The sequence below is a fragment of the Monodon monoceros genome, unplaced genomic scaffold (genome assembly GCF_005190385.1).
Source record: "Monodon monoceros isolate NGI ecotype Baffin Bay Population unplaced genomic scaffold, NGI_Narwhal_1 Super_Scaffold_22, whole genome shotgun sequence".
In the NCBI taxonomy this organism is placed as follows: Eukaryota; Metazoa; Chordata; class Mammalia; order Artiodactyla; family Monodontidae; genus Monodon; species Monodon monoceros.
The window spans coordinates 56405658-56420359 of NW_021703779.1; the positions used below are offsets into that span (position 1 = coordinate 56405658).

The following is a 14702-nucleotide window of genomic DNA, read 5'->3' on the forward strand; positions in this document are numbered from 1 at the left end:
GCAGTTGTGCCCTATTGTCCCTATTTCTACTATACTGGAAAGTAAGAATGAGAAAACAATAGTTCACAGGTTCAAAGCTTCTTATAGGAAGGTAAAGTGATAGTTCTGCCTTACTGGAAAGAACACAGACTTTGATGCCTGCCAGACTTGCTAAGACTTAGATCCCAGATCTGCCAGTTACTCACTATGAACCTTTGGCAATTAACACCTTTGGGAGCCTCAGTTTTCTAGTAGAAAAAATATATATATTCTTCACAATAAGTTTGTGAGGATAAGAAATATTATGCTAGTACCTAGCACAGTGCCAGGAACATAGCAGATACTTAATAAATGGTAAATATAATGCACCTAATGTAGAAGCACCAAAATATATAAGGCAATTATTAACAGACTTAAAGGAAGAAATTGATAGCAACACAATAATAGTAGGGGACTTTAACACCCAACTTACATCAATGGATAGATCATCCATACAGAAAGTCAACAAGGAAATAGCAGTCTTAAATGAAACATTAGACCAGATGGATTTGATAGATTTGTACAGAGCATTCCACCCAAAAGTAGCAAAATACATATTCTCCTCAAGTACACATGGAACATTCTCAAGGATAAACCATATGTTGGGACACAAAACAAGTCTCAATAAATTTAAGAAGATTGAAATAATATCAGGCAACTTTTCCAATCACAATGGAATGAAACTAGTAATCAACTACAAAAATCTACAAGAATTACAAATATGTGGAGAATGAACAACATACTACTGAAAAACTATTGGGACAACAAAGAAATCAAAGGAGAAATCGAAAATTACCTGAAGACAAATGAAAATGAAAATACGACATACTTAAATTTATGGAATGCAACAAAAGTGGTACTAAGAGGGAAGTTTATAGCAACACAGGCCTACCTCAAGAAAAAAGAAACAAATCTGAAAGAAACAATCTAACCTTACACCTAAATGAACTAGAAAAAAAAGGAAAAAAATGAAGCTCAAAGTCAGTACAAGAAAGGAAATAATAAAGATCAGAGTGGAAATAAATGAAATAGAGACCAAAAAGACAATACAAAAGATCAAGGAAACTAAGAGCTGTTTCTTTGAAAAGATAAACAAAATTAACAAACCTTTAGCTAGACACTAAGAAAAAAGAGAAAAGTCTCTGATAAGTAAAATCAGAAATGAAAGAAGAGACATAATAACAGATACCACAGAAATACAAATAATTATTAAAAAATGTTATGAATAGCTATATGCCAACAAATCAGCCAACCTAGAAGAAATGGACAAATTCTTGAATCCCAACCTTCCAAGACTAGGTCATGAAGAAAGAAAATGTGAATAGACCGATCGCTAATAAAGAAGTTAAAACAGTAAACAAAAACCTCTACCAAACAAAAGTCCAGGATGATATGGCTTTGCAGGTGAATTCTACCAAACATTCAAAGAAGATTTAATACCTATCCTTCTCAAACTTTTCTAAAAACTTAAAGAGGAGGAAAAACTTCCTAACTGATTTCACAAGGCCAACATTACCCTGATACCAAAACCAGACAAGGACAACACACACACACACACACACGCACACACACACACACACACACAGAGTTACAGGCCAATATCTCTGATGAACATGGATGAAAAAATCCTCAACAAAATATTAGCACATCCAATACAATACATTAAAAGGATCATACATTGTGATCAAGTGAGATTTACTCCAGGGATGCAAGGATGGTTCAATATGTACAAATCAATCAATGTATACACCACACATTAACAAAATGAAAACTAAAAAATGTATCATCTCAATAGATGTAGAAAAAGCATTTGACAAGATTCAATATCCACATATGATAAAAATTCTCAATAAAATGGGTATAGAAGGAAGTACCTCAACATAGTAAAGGCCATATATTACAAATTCACAGGCAACATCATACTCAACGGTGAAAAACTGAAAGCTATCCCTCTAAGATCAGGAACAAGACAAGGATGCCCACTCTCACCACTCTTATTAAACATAGAATTGGAAGTCCTAGCCAGAGCAATTAGGCAATAAGAAGAAATAAAATGCATCTATATTGGAAAGGAAGAAGTAAAACTGTCACTATTTGCAGATGATATTATTTTATACATAGAAAACAGAATAAAGAAAAAAGAATGAAAAGAAATGAAGACAACTTAAGAGACCTCTGGGACAACCGTAAACACAACAACATTTGCATTACATGGGTGCCAGAAGGAGAAGAAGTAGTGAAAGGAACTAAGAAAATATCTGAAGACATTATAGTTGAAAACTTCCCTAACATGGGAAAAGAAATAGTTACCCAAGTCCAGGAAGTGCAGAGAGTCCCATACAGGATAAACCCAAGGAGAAACACCCCAAGACACACAGTAATCAAATTGACAAAAAATAAAGAAAAATTATTAAAAGCAACAAGGGAAAAATGACAAATAACATACAAGGGAACTTGCATAAGGTTAACAGCTGATTTCTTAACAGAAACTCTACAAGCCAGAAGTAAGTGGCATGATATACTTAAAGTGATGAAAGGGGAGAACCTACAATCAAGAATATTCTACCTGGCAAGGATCCCATTCAGATTCGACAGGGAAATCAAAAGCTTTAAAGAAAAGCAAAAGCTAAGAGAATTTAGCACACCAAACCAGCTCTACAACAAATGCTAAAGGAACTTCTCTAAGCGGGAAACACAAAAGAAGAAAAGAACCTACAAAAACAAACACAAAACAATTAAGAAAATGGTAATAGGAACACACATATCAATAATTACCTTAAATATGAATGGATTAAATGCTCCAACCAAAAGACACAGGCTCGCTGAATGGATACAAAAACAAGACCCATATATATGCTGTCTACAAGAGACCCACATCAGGCCTAGGGACACATATAGACTGAAAGTGAGGGGATGGAAAAAGATATTCCATGAAAATGGAAATCAAAAGAAAGCTGGAGTACCAATACTCATATCAGAAAAAAATAGACTAAAATAAAGAATGTTACAAGAGACATGGAAGGACACTACATAATGATCAGGGGATCAGTCCAAGAAGAAGAGATAACAATTATAAATATATACACACCCAATATAGCAGGACATCAATACATAAGGCAAATGCTAACAGCTATAAAAGAGGAAATTAACAGTAACACAATACTAGTGGGGGAATTTAACACGTCACTTACACCAATGGACAGATCAACCAGACAGAAAATTAATAAGGAAACACAAGCTTTAAATGGCAAAATAGACCAGATAGATATAACTGATATTTATAGGACATTCCATCTGAAAACAGCAGATTACACTTTCTTCTCAAGTGCACACTGAACATTCTCCAGGATAGATCACATCTTTGGTCACAAATCAAGCCTTGGTAAATTTAAGAAAATTGAAATCTTATCAAGCATCTTTTCCGACCACAAGGCTATGAGATTAGAAATAAATTACAGGGGGAAAAGATGTAAAAAAACCCCACACACATGGAAGCTAAACAATACATTACTAAATATCCAAGAGATCACTGGAGAAATCAAAGAGGAAATCAAAAAATACCTAGAGACAAATGACAATAGAAACACGATGATCCAAAACATATGGATGCAGCAAAAGCAGTTCTAAGAGGGAAGTTTATAGCAATACAATCCTACCTCAAGAAACAAGAAAACTCTCAAATAAACAATCTAACCTTACACCTAAAGTAACTAGAGCAAGAAGAACAAAAAAGAACCAAAGATAGTAGAAGGAAAGAAATGATAAATATCAGAGCAGAAATATATGAAATAGAAACAAAGAAAACAATAACAAAAATCAATAAAACTAAAAGCTGGTTCTTTGAGAAGATAAACAAAATTGATTAACCTTTAGCCAGACTCATCAAGAAAAAGAGGGAGAGGACTCAAATCAATAAACTTAGAAATGAAACAGGAGAAGTTAGAACAGACACCATAGAAATACAAAGCATCATAAGAGAGACTACTACAAGCAACTGTATGCCAATAAAATGGACAACCTGGAAGAAATGGACCAATTCTTAGAAAGTATAACCTTCCAAGTCTTAACCAAGAATAAATAGAAACTATGAACAGATAAAACACAAGTAATGAAATTGAAACTGTGATTAAAAATCTTCCAACACACAAAAGTTAAGGACCAGATGGCTTCACAGGTGAATTCTAACAAACATTTAGAGAAGAGCTAATACACATCCTTTTCAAATTCTTCCAAAAATTTGCAGAGGAAAGAACACACCCGAACTCATTCTACAAGGCCACCATCACCCTGATACCAAAACCAAAGATGCTACAAAAAAAGAAAATTAGAGACCTATATCACTGATGAAGATAGATGCCAAAATCCTTCACAAAATACTAGCAAACAGAATCCAGTAACACATTAAAAGGATCATACACCATGATCAAGTGGGATTTATCCCAGGGATGCAAGGATTCTTCAATATATGCAAATAAATCAATGTGAAACACCACATTACAAAATTGAAGAATAAAAACCATATGATCATTTCAATAGATACTGAAAGAACTTTTGACAAAATTCAACACCTATTTATGATAAAATACTCACCAGAGAGTGGGCATAGAGGGAACCTACCTCAGCATAATAAAGCCATGTACAACAAACCCACAGCAAACACCATTCTCAATGGTGAAAAACTGAAAGCATTTCTGCTAAGGTCAGGAACAATACAAGGATGTTTACTCTTGCCACTATTATTCAACATAGTTTTGGAAGTCATAGCCATGGCAATCAGAGAAGAAAAAGAAATAAAAGGAATACAAATTGGAAAAGAAGAAGTAAAACTGTCACTGTTTGCAGATGACATGGTAATATACATTGATAATCTAAAGATGCCACCAGAAAACTACTAGAGCTCATCAGTAAATTTGGTAAAGTTGCAGGATACAAAATTAAGGGAAAGAAATCTCTTGCATTCCTATACACTAATGATGAAACATCAGAGAGAGAAATTAGGGAAACACTCCCATTCACCATTGCAACAAAAATAATAAAATACTTAGGAATAAACTTGCCTAAGGAGGTAAAAGACCTGTACTCAGAAAACTATAAGACATTGATGAAAGGAATCAAAGATGACACAAACAGATGGAGAGATATACCATGTTCTTGGATTGGAAGAATCAATATTATGAAAGTGACTATACTACACAAAGCAATCTACAGATTCAATGCAATCCCTATCAAACTACCAATGGCATTTTTTACAGAACTAGAACAAAAATTTTTTTAATTTGTATGGAGACACAAAAAACCCCGAATAACCAAAGCAATATTTAGGGGAAAAAAATGGAGCTGGAGGAATGAGACTGACTTCAGACTATACTACAAAGCTACGGTAATCAAGACAATATGGTATTGGCACAAAAGCAGAAATATAGATAAAAGGAACAGGATAGAAAGCCCAGAGATAAACCCATGCACTTATAGTCAACTAATCTATGACAAAAGAGGCAAGGATATACAATGGAGAAAAGGTAGTCTCTTCAGTAAAGTGGTACTGGGAAAACTGGACAGCTAAATGTAAAAGAATGAATTAGAAAACTCCCTAACACCATACAGAAAAATAAAATGGACTAAATACCTAAATGTAAAACTGGACACTGTAAGACTCTTAGAGGAAAACATAGGAAGAACTACGTAAAGAGCTCTTTGACATACATCACAGCAATTTCTTTTTTGACCCACCTCCTAGAGTAATGGACATAAAAGCAAAAATAAAGAAATGGGACCTAATGAAACTTAAAAGCTTTTGCACAGCAAAGGAAGCCATAAACAAGACGAAAAGACAATCCTCAGAATGGAAGAAAATATTTGCAAATGAATCAACGAACAAAGGATTAATCTCCAAAACATGTAAACAGCTCCTGCAGCTCAGTATTAAAAAAACAAACAACCCAATCAAAAAACAGGCAGAAGACCTAAATAGACATTTCTCCAAAGAAGACATACAGATGATGAAGAGGCACATGAAAAGCTGCTCAACATCACTAATTATTAGAGAAATGCAAATCAAAACTACAATGAGGTATCACCTCTCACTGGTTAGAATGGGCATCATCAAAAAATCTACAAACAACAAATGCTGGAGAGGGTGTGGAGAAAAGGGAACCCTCTTGCACTGTTGGTGGGAAAGTAAATTGGTACAGCCACTATGGAGAACAGTATGGAGGTTTGTTTAAAAACTAAAAATAGAACTACCATATGACCCAGCAATCCCACTACTGGGCATGTACCCAGAGAAAACCATAATTCAGAAAGACACATGCACCCCAATGTTCATTGCATCACTGTTTACAATAGCCAGGTCATGGAAGCAACCTAAATGCCTACTGACTGACGAATAGATAAAGAAGATTTGGTCCATATATACAATGGAATATTACTCAGCCATAAATAGGGACGAAATTGGGTCATTTGTAGAGACGTGGATGGACCTAGAGAGTGTCATACAGAGTGAAGTAAGTCAGAAAGAGAAAAACAAATATCGTACATTAATGCATATATGTGGAATCTAGAAAAATGGTACAGATGATCCAGTTTGCAAGGCAGAAATAGAGACACAGATGTAGAGAACAAACGTATGGACACCAAGGGGGGAAAGCGAGTGGCGGGGTGGTGGTGGGATAAAAAAAAAAAAAAGAAACCTAAGTAAGAGATTATAAAATCCATTCAATGGAGAATATTTTTAATTGGTAAGATCCTATGCATAATTCTATGTTATTTTAATGAAATTATTAAAGTGAACAATTTCTAGGGAAATATTAAAAAAAATAGTTGAGGTAATTTCTCTTCTCCGTGGGATTCCCAAGCACTTACCTTCCTTGTGGTGAGCCAGGGGCCGAGGAGCTGGTCTCTTTACATGGAAAGAGGAGGTCTTAGTGGGCCCATGGCCTGGCACAGGTCCATTGGTGGCCTTTGGTATGGCCTTGGTCCCTCCATCCTGCAGCCTAGATACCAACTTCCCCACATCCACCTCGAGGCAGGACTCCAACTTGCCATCTGAAACAGGCCGGCTTGGGGATTTCCTCCCATGATCTGCTTCCCCACTTCTCTGCATAGGCATTTTGGGGTGTTGTGGCATCTTGGATGGTTCTATACTGCTGATGATAGTACCATTCGGTGTTCTGTGTTGGATTTCATCTAGGAAAAGATGGTGCAAAGAGGAAACATTAATGATAACCTTTCTATATATAATATTGCAAAGTTATACACATATTCAAAGGAGCTATTGTCATGGAACAAATCAATGATATCCCACAAAATCAGTCTCTACCCATTCCAGTTCATGTGGAGTCACAAGTCTCATAAAACAGGGAATTCAATTTAAGATCTGAGTATTATTTTCATGACCACAATTCAGCAAAACCACAATATGCCAAGATACTTTATTTAAAGGGATATGTTAAAAAGGGACTTAAGAGACCCCAATCAATTGTACATTATATTACTTTTAAATAAGGTACCATTTAATCTCTATTTCTATTTCTCTCAAAAGTAATTTATAAAGATCTCTTAAATTTCAAGGTAATACACTTAACAGAATTTAACTTCTTTCTCCATCCTCATAAAGACATCCTCAACTCACCACTTTATGGCTTTCCCTTAGCTTTTGTGGTCTACAATTTCCTGTGACAATAGTATATGCTTTTCAGTTGCCCTGTTTCTTAATTAAAGCTTTGAGTCTCTAATGAGAGCGAAGGATATTCTCCCTAGAATAATTAACCTACACAAATACATGTAAAATTTTGAAAACTAATTTTAAGAGATTCATGGAACCCCCTGAAGCTGTTAATGAACCCCCGATTGAGAACTCCTGCTCTAAGGAAATTATCACCTTCCTTGGTAATAGAAAACCTAGATCAGAGTGTAGTGGTTAAGAACAGAGGTTCTGGTCAGCTAAATGAGACCTGAGAGATATGTCAACCAGTTGTAATATATGCGTCTTATTTGGATCCTGGTTTTTTTCAAAAAAAATGTAAAAATAGGAGAATTTGAATACTGACTAGACAGTGATCTTAAGGAATTACTATTTTGTTTAGTGTTCTTTTCTTTTATGTATGATGATGGTATTGAGATTTTGGTTAAAATAGTGTTCTTATCTTTTACAAGTACATACTGAAACATTTATGGATGAAATGACATGATGTCTGAGTTGAGGCAATCGGTAGGGGTATAGATGAAACAAGATTGGGCATGTGGCAAGGATTCTTTGAAAAATGCAAATCAATCAATGTGATACACCATATTAACAAATGGAAAGAGAAAAACCATATGATCATCTCAATAGATGCAGAAAAAGCATGAAGAAGATGTTCTGGAATTAGATGTTTGCACAAGCTTGTGAATATACTAAAAACCACTGACCTACACTTGAAAAGGGTGAATTTTATTTCATATGAATTATATCTCAGTTTGAAAAAAAGTTAGAAAATTGTCTAGAGTGGGTGATCCCATTGGTGATCTTCTGGCACAAAGAACTCCTCACACAGAGGGGCAAATTAAGACCCAGAATAAGGAAGTGACTAGCCCAAGTTATTCAGTAAGCTAGTGGCCAAGGTGAAATTATATCTCAGGTCTACTATCACCCAGCTCATTCATTTATTACACACATTTATTGAGGATTTGTGATATGCTAGATACTATGCTGGCACTAGGGATACAGCGTGAAAAATTTCTGCTGGCACAGAGATTATATTTTCTGGTGTGTATTTGGGGAGATTGTAAATAGACAAATAAATGAGTTTATCCAATTAAAATGGGAGTATGGAACAACAGAGTAGGCATTCAGTGTTCCCTTCTACTTTCTCCTAAATGTCAGATCACCTCCTAAGGAGGTGATCCCTTAAACTGGGTGATCTCTTTCCCTTCATTATTCCCTATACGCCCAGCCATTTATTCTACAAGTATTTAATGAACACATGGGATATATAGGAATTGTTCTAGAGGCTGGTGATAAAAGTGGATCTGACATTCTAATGGGAAAGACAGATAATAAACATGTGAACAAAGTAGCAAGTGATAGGAATAAAATAAAGCAGTGTAAAAGGATAGAGAGTAATGGAGAAGGAGAAAGATCTATTTAAATAGAGTATTCAGAGAAGGTCTCTATGAAGAGATGTCATTTAGCTGAGATCTGAATGAAGGAGTAAAGTTTGCAAAGTTCTGGAGGAAGAATGTTTAGGACCAAGAGAACAGCAAATATAAAGGCCCTTGGGTAAGTTTGACATGTATAAGGAATGGCAAAACCAATGAGATTAGAGCAGAGAGAACAGAGGGTACAGAGAGACAGTGAAGTTCAGAAATGAGATCAGAAAGGTAAGTGAGGATCATATAATGCAGAATAAAATGTAAATTTTCTTCTAAAAATGGAGAGAAGTCACTGGAAATTTGGACCAGAGGGAATGATATGATCTGATTTACATTTTTAAAAGAATACACATCTTACTGGCTGCTGTGGAGAACAAATTATAGTCAGGCAAGAAGAAAAGCAAGGATAAGAGTTTGGAAGCTCCTGTAGCCACACAAATAAGAGATGATGGTGGCTCTACCAGGAAGGTAGCAGTAGGAATTAGTAGGTTCAACATACAATGTGCACGGAGAGCTAAGAGGAATTGCTGATGGATTAGGTGTAAGGTAAAAGGAAAAGAGAGTAATCAAGGATCATCCCAAAGTTCTTGACCTTAGCCATTGGGTGACTGGTACTGCCAATTACTTAGATGAGGGAGACCAGAGTAAGAGTAGATTGAGGAGGAATAGGAAATCAAGAGTATTTGTACATTTTGAATTGGAAATGTCCATGAGTCATCTAAAGAGAGATGTTGAACAGGGAGTTTGAGATGGGAAGAGGGGAGATAGTACTCCTTGATATATAAATTTGAAAATCATCCTCATATTTTAAAGATATTTAAAACCACGAGACTGAATGAAATCACGCAGAAAACAAATACAGACAGAGAAGTGGACTGAGAAAAATAGAACAGAACAAAACAAAACAAAACTCTGGGACCTTCCAACATGTAGAAATTGAGAAGAGAAGGAAAACCAAGAGGAGACTGAAATGGAATGTCTAGTGAGGTAGAAGGAGAGTTTGGTGTCCTGAAAGCCAAGTGAATAAGTGTTTCAAGAAGGAAGAGTAAATAAAATGAAATGCTTCTCACAGTCTGAGTATGATAAGAATAGTGGAGTGGCACATGGAGATTGTTGGTAATCTTGACAAAAAAGGTCTCAACAGAGTAATGAGGAGAGAGGCCCATTAAAAATGGGTGCAGAATCCATACTAAGCAATTATTCAACTAAATGGCATTTATTTGTTTATCTGTATCTATCTATCTATCTATCTATCTATCTATCATCTATCTATCTCCATTTAGCCTATAAACTCCTTGAGGCCAGGGACTGTCTTAATTCCACCTAGCATGGTACTTAATCCATGTGAGCTGATTTTCTCCCCAGCTTTATCGGGATATAATTGACAAATAAAAATTGTATATATTTAAGGTATACAATGTGATGTTTTGATATATGAATACATTGTAAAATGAATACCACAATCAATCTAATTAACATATCCATCACCTCATATAGTTTCCAATTTTGTGTGTGGTAAGAATATTTAAGATCTACTCTTTTCACAAACTTCAAGTATACAATATAGTATTATTAACTACAGTCACAATGCTGTATCATATCTCCAGAACATATTCATCCTGAATAACTGAACCTTTGTACCCTTTGATCAAACACCTCCCCATTTCACTCTCCCCTAAGTCCCTGGCAGCCACCATCCTACTTTATGCTTCTATGAGTTTGACTTTTTTAGATTCCACATATAAGTGAAATCATGCAGCATTTATCTCTCTGCCCTTATCTCATCTCACTTAGCATAAGGTCCTTCAGGTTCATCCATGTTGTCACAAATTACAAGTTTTCCTTCTTTTGTACCTAAGGCTGAATAATATTCCATTTTGTGTGTGTGTGTGCACCTGTGTGTGTTTCTGGGTGTGTGTCTATGTATCTCTCACATTTTCTTTATCCATTCATCTGTTGATGAACACTTTGGTACTTCCATATGCAGCTATTGTAAATAATGCTGCAATGAACATGAGAGTGCAGATATCTTTTCGAGATACTAATTTCATTCCCTTTGGATATATTCCCAGAAGTGGAATTACTGGATCATATGGTAGTTTATATTTTTTTCATTGACACAGTTGGTAACTTTTATTCTGTGGGCAACCAAAAAGAAGTAACAAGATCACAAAATATGAAGAACTGTTAATAAGTGGTATGAGTGAAACAAACTAGGGACAGAGGCAAACAACCAAGGAGAGCCACTTTGGGTGTGGTTGAGGAGGGCCTTTTGGAGGAGGTGGCATTTATCTGAGACCTGAAGCATAAGAATGACCCAGCCATGCGAAGGTGCCGAGGGAGTGTGTCCAGCAAAGGAGATAGCAGGTGCAAAGGCCTGGATTATGAGGGCATGCTTGAGGTCCTGAAAGAACCTGATATACCTGGAGGATGGGGATGATACATGTATCAGTAGTTCATTCCTATGTGTTGTTGAGTAGTACTCCATTGTATGCATATACCACAATTTGTTTGTTCATTCATCAGTTGATGAACATTTAGGTTGCTCACAGTTTTTGGCTGATATGAAAAAAGCTGCTATAAATATTCAAATGTAAGTCTTTGTGAAGCTGTGTTTTCATTCCTCTTGGGTACATACTTAAGAGTGGAGTTGCTGGGTTATGTGGTAGCAATTATTTGATTGCTTTTTGTTTTTGTTCCTGTGTATGGGTCATGCTTTCTTGTTTCTTTAGATATCTCATAACTTTTTATTGAAAACTGGACAGTTTAAGTAATATAGCAACTCTGAAATTCAGATTATCTCTTCTCCCCAAGGTTTGTTGTTGTTGCTGTTTATTTTAGTTATTATTGTTAGTTTACTGACTTTTTTCACCCATTTATGTTAAATCTGCATTCTTTGTTGAGTGTGGCCACTAAAGACACTGCTTAGTTAGTTTTGTGGTCAGCTAATGATTAGACAGAGATTGCCTTAAAACACTAAGAACCAATATGACTCCCAGTGTTTGCAAAGGGGCTCTGTATCAATGTTTGAGTATGCCTTGAACACTCAGCCTGGCAGTTGACAACTCTATATGGTAGTTTATTTTTAATTTTTTGAGAAACATACACACAGCTTTCCATAATGGCTGTACTAATTTACATTACCACCAACAATGTACAAGGGTTCCCTTTTCTCCACATTCTTGTCAACACTTATCTTTTGTCATTTTTTTGTAATAACTATAATGGGTGTGAGATGATATCTTGTAGTTTTGATTTGCATTTCCCTGATGATCAGTGATGTTGAGTAACTTTCCATATACCTGTTGGACATTTATTTGTCTTGTTCTGAGAAATGTCTATTTAGGTCCTTTGACCTTTAAAAATTGGGTTATTTCTTTTCTTATTATTGAGTAGTATGAGTTCCTTATGTATTTTGGAATATTAACCCCTTATCAGACATATGATTTGCAAATATCTTCTCCTATTCTGTAGGTTGTCTCCTCACTTTCTTGATTGTTTCCCTTGCTGTGCAGGAGTTCTTTAGCATGATGCAATCACATTTGTCCATTCTGCTTTTGTTGCCTATACTTTGGGGGTCATATCCAAAAAAATCACTGCCCAGACCAGACAATGCCAAGTAGCTTTCCCCCCACATTTTCTTCTTGTAGTTTTACAGCTATAGGTATTACATTTATGTCTTTAATCCATTTTGAGTTGATCTTTGTACATTGTGTGAGATAAGGATCCAATTTCTCTGCATGTGGATATCCATTTTTCCCACCATGTACTGAAAAGACTATACTTTCCCATTGTGTATTCTTGACACCTTTATCAAAGGTCAATTGATCATAAATGTGTGTACTTTTTCAGGGCTCATTATTCTGTTTCATTTGTCTATATGTCTGTTTTTATGCCAGTACTATACTCTTTTGGTTACTATTGCTTTGTAGTATATTTTGAAATCATAAAGTCTTCAACTTTGATTTTCTTTCTCAAGATTGCTTTGGGGTCTTTTATCATGAAGTTTACATATAACATAGTTATAGCAGTCTGTTTAAAGCTAACAAAGTAACATTGACTACATATAATAACTCTACATTTTAACGACTGCTACCCCTACATTTTATGTTATTGATGTCATAATTTATAACTTTTTAGATTGTGTATCCATTAACAAATTATTGTAGATATAGTTATTTTTAATACTTTTGTAATTTCACTTTCATACTAGAATTACAAGTGGTTTACACATCACTATTACAGTATTAGAATATTCTGAATTAGGCTATATTATGTTTACCAATTTGTTTTATACTTTCATATGTTTTCATGTTGTTACTGTCCATTTATTTCAACTTGAATACCCTCTTTTAGCATGTCTTATTTATTTATTTAATTGAAGTACAGTTGACTTACAACGTCCTGTTATGTTCAGGAGTACAGTACAGTGATTCAGTTTATATATATATATATATATATATATATATATATATACACTCTTTTTCAGATTCTTTTCCCTTATAGGTTATTAAAAATATTGAGTATATTTCCCTGTGTTATACAGTAGGCCCTTATTGTCTATCTATTTTATATATAGTAGTGTATATGTGTTAATTCCAACCTCCTAATTTATCCCTCACACACTTTCCCCTTTGGTAACCATAAGTTTGTTTTCTATGTCTGTGTGTCTATTTCAGTTTTGTATATAGATTCATTTGTATCTTTTTTTGTTAGATGTCACATATAAGCGATTTCATATGATATTTGTCTTTCACTGTCTGGCTTACTTCACTTAGTATGATATGTTTTAACATTTCTTTTAAACCAAGTCTGGTGGTAGTCAACTCCTTCCTTTTATCTCTCCTTCATTTCTGAAGGACTGCTTTGCCCAGTATAGTATTCCTGGTTGGCAGTTTTTTTCCTTTCAGTATTTTGAATATATCAACCCATTCTCTCCTGGCCTGCAAGGTTTCTGCTGGGAAATCTGCTCACAGTATTATGGGGGTTTCCTTTTATTTGATGATTTGCTTTTTTCTTGCTGCATTCAAAATTCTCTTTGTCTTGGAATTTTGAGAATTTTATAACAATGTGTCTTGGTTAAAGTCTCTTTATGTTTAACTTACTTGGGTTTCTTTGGGCTTCATGGATCCAGATGTTCATTTCCTTCTCCAGATTTAGGAATTTTTCTGTCATTATTTCTTTAAATAATCTTTGTGCCCCTTTCTCTTTCTGTGCTCCTTCTGAGACTTCCATATGTGTATATTGGTTTGTATACGGTGTCCCATAGGTCTCTTAGGTTTTCTTCACTTTTACAATCTGTTTTTCTTTTTGTTCCTCTGACTGGATAATTTTAAGTGACCTGTCTGACTGCACTGATTCTTTCTTCTGCTTGTTCGAGTTTGATGTTGAAGCTCTCTACTGAGTTTTTCAATGCAGTCATTGTGTTCTTCAGCTCCAGAATTTCTTTTTGGTTCTCTTTTTTTATGATTTCTATAACTTTCTTGAACTTCTCATGTATTATGATTTCTATAACTTTTTTTATGATTTCTATAACTTTCTTGAACTTCTCA

At 35.0% G+C, this 14702-nt stretch overlaps 1 protein-coding gene across 1 annotated transcript in view; it reads right to left on the reverse strand.

Moving 5' to 3' along the window:
- OPHN1 (oligophrenin 1) overlaps positions 1 to 14702 on the reverse strand; it is a 606300-nt gene that overhangs the window by 21236 nt on the left and 570362 nt on the right. The window contains exon 21 of the mRNA XM_029240840.1: positions 6880 to 7203. Coding sequence (XP_029096673.1) covers positions 6880 to 7203 — 324 coding nt within the window. The remainder of the gene's footprint in view (positions 1 to 6879; positions 7204 to 14702) is intronic.